This window comes from Eretmochelys imbricata, chromosome 24 (assembly GCF_965152235.1).
Source record: "Eretmochelys imbricata isolate rEreImb1 chromosome 24, rEreImb1.hap1, whole genome shotgun sequence".
In the NCBI taxonomy this organism is placed as follows: Eukaryota; Metazoa; Chordata; order Testudines; family Cheloniidae; genus Eretmochelys; species Eretmochelys imbricata.
The window spans coordinates 7,087,184-7,095,962 of NC_135595.1; the positions used below are offsets into that span (position 1 = coordinate 7,087,184).

Genomic DNA, 8,779 nt, shown 5'->3' on the forward strand with positions numbered 1-8,779 from the left:
GAGGGTGGTGGTGTGGTGAGAGCCAGAGGAGGAAAACGTTCAGGAAAGCCCCAGCAAGGCGGGATGTTGCAGACTTTGACTGCTGATTTAAGGGTCTATGAGCTGGACCCAGGAGTTGAGGGTGGGCCTGGGTTTCCCTACCAGCCACTGGGGAAGTGGCACAGTCAGGGCACTGGGTTTGGAGACTGCCTGAGACATTTAGTTCTGTGGGACTTTGATACCCTGGGAGGGGGGAACCCAGTGACCTGGCCAGAGGGCCAAGGCATGAAGAGGAAAAGTGCAGAGTCCAAAGGAGCGAGTGGGGCTGGAGTGAGAGTGAGCTGGTGGAAGGGGGTGTCAGAGCTGGAAGGAGCTAATCCCTTGAGCAGCCAGGAGGAGGCACCCTGGGGTGAGTGAACTCTGAGATAGGGCATTATGGTGCAGGAAGTGACATGTTTGAGATGAGATGTAAATCTAATGTCCCACAAACCTGCAGGCAATTACTAATGAACCCTAATGACATGGCTTTTTGCAAGAATGGAGATCTCTACCCACAATATGTGTTAAGAGAAATGACTGTGGAAGAGGTTGTATTTCAAACAAACTCACATCACATCATAGCACATTACAAACATGAGATTTTCCATATTTCTCTCACTTTCTCTTTCGTTCTTTCTTTTTGCTTCTCTTGCTTTTAAAAAAATATAAACCACTTTTATGAGACTACATCAGTCACCGAGGAACATTTCTGTTATTGTACGTCAGAGCTGCATATTCAGTCTGAAATAGAAAAAGGAACGAGCCAATATTAATATTAATTCTTTGTATTAGAGCAGCACTTAGACGCCCCCAACAGAGACGTCCCCATTGTGCTGGGCTCTCCACACACATGGAAAGAGACAGTTCCTGACTCAAAGAGTTTATAGTCAAAATACACAAGGGCAATGCCTATTGGACTCAATATTAGGGTAACTCGGTGAAAGGCCTGTGATATATGAGAGGTCAGTCTAGATGATCTGGTTGTCCTTTACAGAAATATACACAGCTATTTTTCCATCCCTGATCTGCAGCCACCTCTGGGGTGGAACTCAGCAGTTCTTCCGTACCGATAACCCTACACAACACTTCCGCTAAGAGGGCAGAGGGGAATAAATTCAAATAAGAATTCAGGAGGAAATGTGTAGGCACTAGGATCGGACATTGGCCAGGACACTGGTTCTAGCCCCCTGTTGTTAAGAGGCTGTGTCTTTCTGATGTGCCAAAAGCTGAAAAAGCAGTTTACCTGTGGGATCTGCCGCATAGGTATTTCCTTCTGTCTTTGCACAGCTCTCCCTGATGGATGAAACAGAGAAAGGGACAGTTATAGGGATGTGTGATGAGTGGCTGTGTTCATAGCAGTCAGAGTTATGACTGAGTTACCTCTGATGGGGCACTTTCTCCAGAGCAAGATCAAAAGCTGGATCAGGAGAAGGATGAAAATACAGGGCAGCCCAGCGTAGAACACAATCCTACAGTCTCCAACGTCTTGTCTCTCTGCAGAGTATAGAAAACTCCCATCAGAACAAATGGGTCCTGATCTGTACCTCCCACATAACATCATGGGCAAAGGGAGTTCCTTTCCCCAAAGCCCCACACCCATTACTCTGTGCTCTGTAGCATGCTGCCCTCCTGTATGCTGAAGCCATGGGATGTGTAAAAGACAGGGGACAGGGGCATTGCAAAATGATCTGCCAGGGTATTCTGTCTCTCTTCTCTTCCTTCCACCCCCAATAATTCCTCTGATGTGTGCACCTCCAGAGTTGTGTGGTCAGATTCCAGGTGGTTCCTTGTTACCCCAGCACAAGTTTCTGGCAAATGCTGAGGCAGTTAGGAAATTAAATGGCCATTCGGCAGGCTGGACACACCCGTCTGTGCCATCTGGAATTTGTTTGGTTGGTGAAGGGCTCGACTACACTTAAAAGCTTTGCATTGTAACATTGCCGACATAACTCCTCCTGGCTCAGGAACAGAAATAAGCTGTGCTGGTGTAAGGCACCTTTATCCCGGTATAACTGTGTCCACAGTAAGGCTTTTACTGGCATAGCCGTGTCAGCAAAAATTTCAGAGATAGAGACAACCCTGTTACACTGGGTGCCCTCTAGCTACCCCCTTGGCACTGCAGGATTGTTCTCTGTGTTATATTCACTGGTGCTTTGTCCAGTCCTGTTTACAGGGGCTTCCCGCCCTGCCCCTGGGCATCTGCTCCATTACTTGTTAAATCTCACTGTCAGGAAGCCATTCCTGACATTCATCCTGCTGTTCCCTTTGTTGATTTCCTTCCCTAGTTATTCCCCTTTGGTTCACCCCAAGTGACCCTTCTGTATCCTTGCTGTGCTCACATGGAGGGGAAGGCTCGGGCTGCTTGACCAGAAACCCATTTCTCACCACCGAGCATACAAAAATGAAGGTTTTCAGAAGGGCTGGGGGTGGGAAAGGTGAGTGATTGGGGAAGCGACTGTAACTGCCCCATACTTCAAGCACCCTCTCAATGGTTTCCTAAACCTCTCCTCGCTCCCATTAGTTATCCTTCACCTGAGCCATCCTGTCTGATTCTGTCTATTTCTCTAGCCTGGAGTAGACGTTGCTGACTCTTGGTGCCCAGATACCACGGTTAGGGGTGTAGGATAAATGCCCAGGTAGGCAGGTTAGACTGGATGATAGGATACTGGACCTGTTTCCCTGGAGACTGTAGCATTGATGCTTCTCCCCGTGCTGTTCTCCTTGGCTGTACAAGTGCAGATCGTCTCCTGGTTCCACGTCTCAGAAGGGATTGTCGTTAGGCTCCAAACACTAAAGACCCCGTTCCCGTCTACGGCTCCAGCATCCGTCTGACTGTCAGACGCCTCCTCACCAGTGTCCCAAAGAACTTCACTCCGGGGAGAAGTGAAATCAGACAGCAGGCAGAGTAGAGGAATGATGGGGGGAAGCTCAACATCCTCTGGGTTGGAGGGAACCAGGATGGAAAGACTCAGCTCGGAGGCATCTAAAAGAGAGTTGAGACACCGAAAATAAAGACTGGGAAGAACCTGTCAGCGGTAGCTCAGCTAGTCCATACCCAGCTCCTGCCCCTGCCCCAGCCAGTGGATGTTTTAAATGTCTAATGCTTTGTGTGTTCCAGTTATCAGTGTCTTACATTCCAGAGCATCCACCTTGGGAGATTCCCCTGATCTGTCACTACTCGGAAGTTTGTCCTGATATGACCATCCTGAATTATTTGCTGAGTGCCAACAGCATGTTTGGTTGCGTACAAATCACATCGAATGAGCTGGTCAGTCTGGTGGTGAGGACGCCAGGTTGGGAGTCAGGAGGCCTGAGATCTATTCCCAGCTCTGTCTTTGACTTCCTGTGTGACCTTGGAGATTAGTTCACTTCCCCTCTCTGTGCCTCAGTTTCCCCAACTGAAAAATTAGGGAAATGATACTTAGTCACCTTTCCAAGGTGCTTTGATATCTAGTTATGCAAAGCCTGATAGAGGAACCATTCTTAATTAGACATAACAGTCAGGCTAAATTTTCTATTACGTTCATCCTGTTAGTCTGAGGAACAGCCTCTAGTACTGCCCAAAGTAATTCCTTGCCTTCCTTTTTATGTGCACTCTTTGGAATATTGGCACAGAGTGTGATCAAAAATATATAGATCTCACTAGTCATACATTGAATTATGTAAAAAGAACAGGAGAACTTGTGGCACCTTAGAGACTAACAAATTTATTTGAGCACAAGCTTTCGTGAGCTACAGCTCACTTCATCAGATGCATTCCTTGGAAAATACAGTGGGGAGATTTATATACACAGAGAACATGACACAATGGGTGTTACCATACACTCTGTAATGAGAGTGATCAGGTAAGGTGAGCTATTACCAGCAAGAGAGCGGTGTGGGGGGGGGAGGGACCTTTTGTAGTGATAATCAAGGTGGGCCATTTCCAGCGGTTGACAAGAACGTCTGAGGAACAGTGGGGGGGGGGAACTATTTCCCCATGTTTATTCCCCCCCTCCACCCCCCATTGTTCCTCAGACGTTCTTGTCAACTGCTTTGCATAATGACAGGTTTCAGAGTAACAGCCGAGTTAGTCTGTATTCGCAAAAAGAAAAGGAGGACTTGTGGGACCTTAGAGACTAACCAATTTATTTGAGCATACGCTTTCGTGAGCTACAGCTCGCTTCATCGGATGCATACTGTGGAAAGAGTAGAAGATCTTTTTATATACACTCAGGCATTGGCACCCTGACAGCAGGATTGTCTGGCTATGTAGACTCCCTCCTCAGGCCCTACGCTAACAGCACTCCCAGCTACCTTCGAGACACCACTGACTTCCTGAGGAAACTATAATCCATCGGTGATCTTCCTGATAACACCATCCTGGCCACTATGGATGTAGAAGCCCTCTACACCAACATTCCACACAAAGATGGACTACAAGCCGTCAAGAACACTATCCCCGATAATGTCACGGCTAACCTGGTGGCTGAACTTTGTGACTTTGTCCTTACCCATAACTATTTTACATTTGGGGACAATATATACCTTCAGATCAGCGGCACTGCTATGGGTACCCGCATGGCCCCACAGTATGCCAACATTTTTATGGCTGACTTATAACAACGCTTCCTCAGCTCTCGTCCTCTAACACCCCTACTCTACTTGCGCTCTATTGATGACCTCTTCATCATCTGGACCCATGGAAAAGAAGCCCTTGAGGAATTCCACCATGATTTCAACAATTTCCATCCCACCATCAACCTCAGCCTGGTCCAGTCCACACAAAAGATCCACTTCTTGGACACTACAGTGCTAATAAACGATGGTCACATAAACACCACCCTATACCAGAAACCTACTGACCGCTATGCCTACCTACATGCCTCCAGCTTTCACCCTACCACACCACACGATCCATTGTCTACAGCCAAGCTCTGCAATACAAGCGCATTTGCTCCAACCCCTCAGACAGAGACAAACACCTACAAGATCTCTATCAAGCATTCTTACAACTACAATACCCACCTGCGGAAGTGAAGAAACAGATTGATAGAGCCAGAAGAGTTCCCAGAAGTCACCTACTACAGGCCTAACAAAGAAAATAACAGAACGCCACTAGCCGTCACCTTCAGCCCCCAACTAAAACCCCTCCAACGCATTATTAAGGAACTACAACCTATCCTGAAGGATGACCCAACACTCTCACAAATCTTGGGAGACAGGCCAGTCCTTGCCTACAGACAGCCCCGCAACCTGAAGCAAATACTCACCAGCAACCACATACCACACAACAGAACCACTAACCCAGGAACTTATCCTTGCAACAAAGCCCGTTGCCAACTGTGCCCACATATCTATTCAGGGGACCATCACAGGGCCTAATAACATCAGCCACACTATCAGAGGCTCGTTCACCTGCACATCCACCAATGTGATATATGCCATCATGTGCCAGCAATGCCCCTCTGCCATGTGCATTGATCAAACTGGACAGTGTCTACGTAAAAGAATAAATGGACACAAATCAGATGTCAAGAATTATAACATTCATAAACCAGTCGGAGAACACTTCAATCTCTCTGGTCACGCGATTACAGACATGAAAGTTGCTATATTACAACAAAAAAACTTCAAATTCAGACTCCAGCGAGAAACTGTTGAATTGGAATTCATTTGCAAATTGGATACAATTAACTTAGGCTTGAATAGAGACTGGGAGTGGCTAAGTCATTAAGCAAGGTAACCTATTTCCCCTTGTTTTTTCCTACCCCCCTCCCGACGTTCTTGTTAAACCCTGGATTTGTGCTGGAAATGGCCCACCTTGATTATCATACACACTGTGAGGAGAGTGGTCACTTTAGATAAGCTATTACCAGCAGGAGAGTGGGTTTGTGTGGGGGGCGGGGGGTGAGAAAACCTGGATTTGTGCTGGAAATGGCCCACCTTGATTATCATACACATTGTAAGGAGAGTGATCACTTTAGATGAGCTATTACCAGCAGGAGAGTGGGGTGGGAGGAGGTATTTTTTCATGCTTTGTGTGTATATAAAAAGATCTTCTACACTTTCCACAGTATGCATCCGATGAAGTGAGCTGTAGCTCACGAAAGCTTATGCTCAAATAAATTGGTTAGTCTCTAAGGTGCCACAAGTACTCCTTTTCTTTTTGTCAACTGCTGGAAATGGCCCACCTTGATTATCACTACAAAAGGTTCCCCCCACTCCCGCCCCCTCCCCCGGCTCTCCTGCTGGTAATAGCTCACCTTAAGTGATCACTCTCGTTACAGTGTGTATGGTAACACCCTTTGTTTCATGTTCTCTATGTATATAAATCTCCCCACTGTATTTTCCACCACATGCATCCGACGAAGTGAGCTGTAGCTCACGAAAGCTTATGCTCAAATAAATGTGTTAGTCTCTAAGGTGCCGCAAGTCCTCCTGTTCTTTTTGCGAATACAGACTAACACGGCTGCTACTCTGAAACCATTGAATGATGTGCAGTTCATACTGTGCTGCTTGAGACATTGAATGTTCCCCTGTATGAACACATGAATGGAGTCATTTAATGAAGGTTGGTGGATGCCTGGAAAAGAACTTGAGTAATATTAAAGTCGTATAAGGTTAGCAGGGCAGGTGGAACATACCCCACATCCTAGACTCAGGCAGTTGCAGTAGGAAACATCAGAAAGTGTGACTATCTAATCTGATTCCTAATGTAACATACCAACTAGAAGGCAGGGAAATAATAACACCTAGCACAGACACGGTGCTTTTCATGCATCGATCTCAAAGTGCTTTCATACAGGACAGTCATTATCCCCATTATAGAGATGAGGAATATGAGATGCACAAAAATTAAAGGCCAGATTTTCCAAACTATTCCAGATTTTCAAAAGCTGATTTTTGGTTGGAGCATTTTAAAAATGTGGCCATTTATTTATGCACCTAAATGAGAGCTGTTGGCTCCTGGGGCCTTCTGAAAATTTCACCCTAAGTGCCCAGTGATTCAGGAACAGAGCCCAGCTCTCCTAATTTCCTATGCCATGTCCCCTAATTCCCTCCCGCATGTCCTGGGTTACTGCCTGAACTGTGCTGCCTTTTTCCACAAATACACAAGTCTTAACGCTGAAATGGTGATCAGTTACAACCTTAAAAAAAAAGAAGATGAGTTTTTCACAGCACCTGCTAGCATTGCGATATCATTATTTTGACCCATTGGAAACTCACCTGTGACAATTAGTCTGGTCCCATTCCCGAAGTTGGGCTGTACATACACAGAAGCAGAGAGGCCGCAGTAATAAACCCCCGAGTCATTTCTTTGTACATTATTGATATTAAGAGAGAACTTATTTGCCGTCATGTCCACTTTACTCGAGTATTTTCCATTTGAAGTTGCAAACTGAGAACTCTGGTAAATCCATTGTAAACTTCCACTCTGCTGTTCTTTGTACCACACAACGCTCCATTCTTTTTTTGAAGGGTTACAGTCCAGCTGTGCAGTCTGTCCAGGGGTCAGCCTCTCCTGTGCTGGGCTTTGCAGAATTTGTATCTCTTCTTCTGAGGCAGTCACTATACAGGGGAAGAAAGGAGTGTGTTAATACAGTGAGCACTGGAAAAGGTTCGGCTTTTGCAACACACTATACAGAGCAGGTGATCGAAGAATAACAAAATGTACTTTGTTAAAGATTCGTTATAATTTTTCTCTATTTCTAGCCAATTTTTTTGTTAGGATTCATGTAGCCTGTGCGGGAGTTAATGTAATGTAAGAACAACATCAGAGTTTAGAACCAAGAGGTACAGACTTCTAGTTCCCTGTCCTAATTACCAGGCTACACATTCCCACTCGAGTTTACCCAAATCAATGGTAGCAAACTTTTTACTAAATTGTACATGGGAGAGTCTTTTATTAACTTACCTGTTATTGCTCAATCTCGGGTGGCTGAACGCCACTTGTCCCTCTAAGAAGTTAGCAACTTGTATGTCAAATTCTTTTTGATCTATAGAAACATACATCAGCCCCTACGTAATGCATCAGCATGAAGGAAAAGTAGATTTTGAACCTTAATTCAGAATACTAACCAGAAACTATTTTCAAGGTGTTTGTCTCTGGCATTCAGGTTGTTTTAATATAAAATATTTCATCACCTCTCTTAAGATTTCAATTGATGGACAAAAAGAGGTGAATTTTTCTCTCACCAGGTTGATATTAGCACCTTTTGGAATTGCAGAAGGTCCTTCTACAGAAAGTTAATTGTTTTTAACATGTTGGAAAATAAGAACGAAATTAATCAAGCTAAAATACTTACTATGCAGACAGACTAGAATCACCCCAACTATCTGATGGGACATCTTGTGCCTTTCTTCAGTAATGAATAGATGATGCAGTGTGAGAGACAGACGCCTGTCAGCTAATGGATCTCTTGATAAAAGACTTTATCACGTGGGGAGGAAAATGTTCTGTTTCCTCTTAAAGATCGTGGGGGAACATGCATGACAAAAGAAGAGGGCCAAAAGATATCGATAACCCTACTCAAAACCTTACTCTTAGTGCCAGCAGAGCAAAGCTGAGGGGAAAAAATTTCTTTGCCTCTAAAAGGCTCAGACTGGGTAATAGCATGTTGTGTCTCACAGATGGAATATTTGTGTTATAATTGAATGCCCATAACAAGACATTCTTTTGACTGCAATTCAGGTGGAACATTTTCTACACTTCAGAGATTTATAAGGTCAGATGGTATTAGCATTAATAAAATGGCAATAAACTCTCATTGTGGTTTAT

At 45.0% G+C, this 8,779-nt stretch overlaps 1 protein-coding gene across 1 annotated transcript; it reads right to left on the minus strand.

The window, feature by feature from the left end:
- Positions 1-516: 516 nt before the first annotated feature.
- Positions 517-8,383, minus strand: LOC144279795 (immunoglobulin gamma-1 heavy chain-like). Its single transcript, XM_077841451.1, has 6 exons — positions 8,307-8,383; positions 7,228-7,569; positions 2,690-3,001; positions 1,399-1,512; positions 1,262-1,311; positions 517-759 (listed from the first exon to the last, which is right to left on the minus strand). Exons 1-6 carry the CDS (start codon positions 8,347-8,349, stop codon positions 712-714), a joined length of 909 nt encoding a protein of 302 aa, XP_077697577.1. The 5' UTR covers positions 8,350-8,383; the 3' UTR covers positions 517-711.
- Between the last annotated feature and the right edge of the window lie 396 nt (positions 8,384-8,779).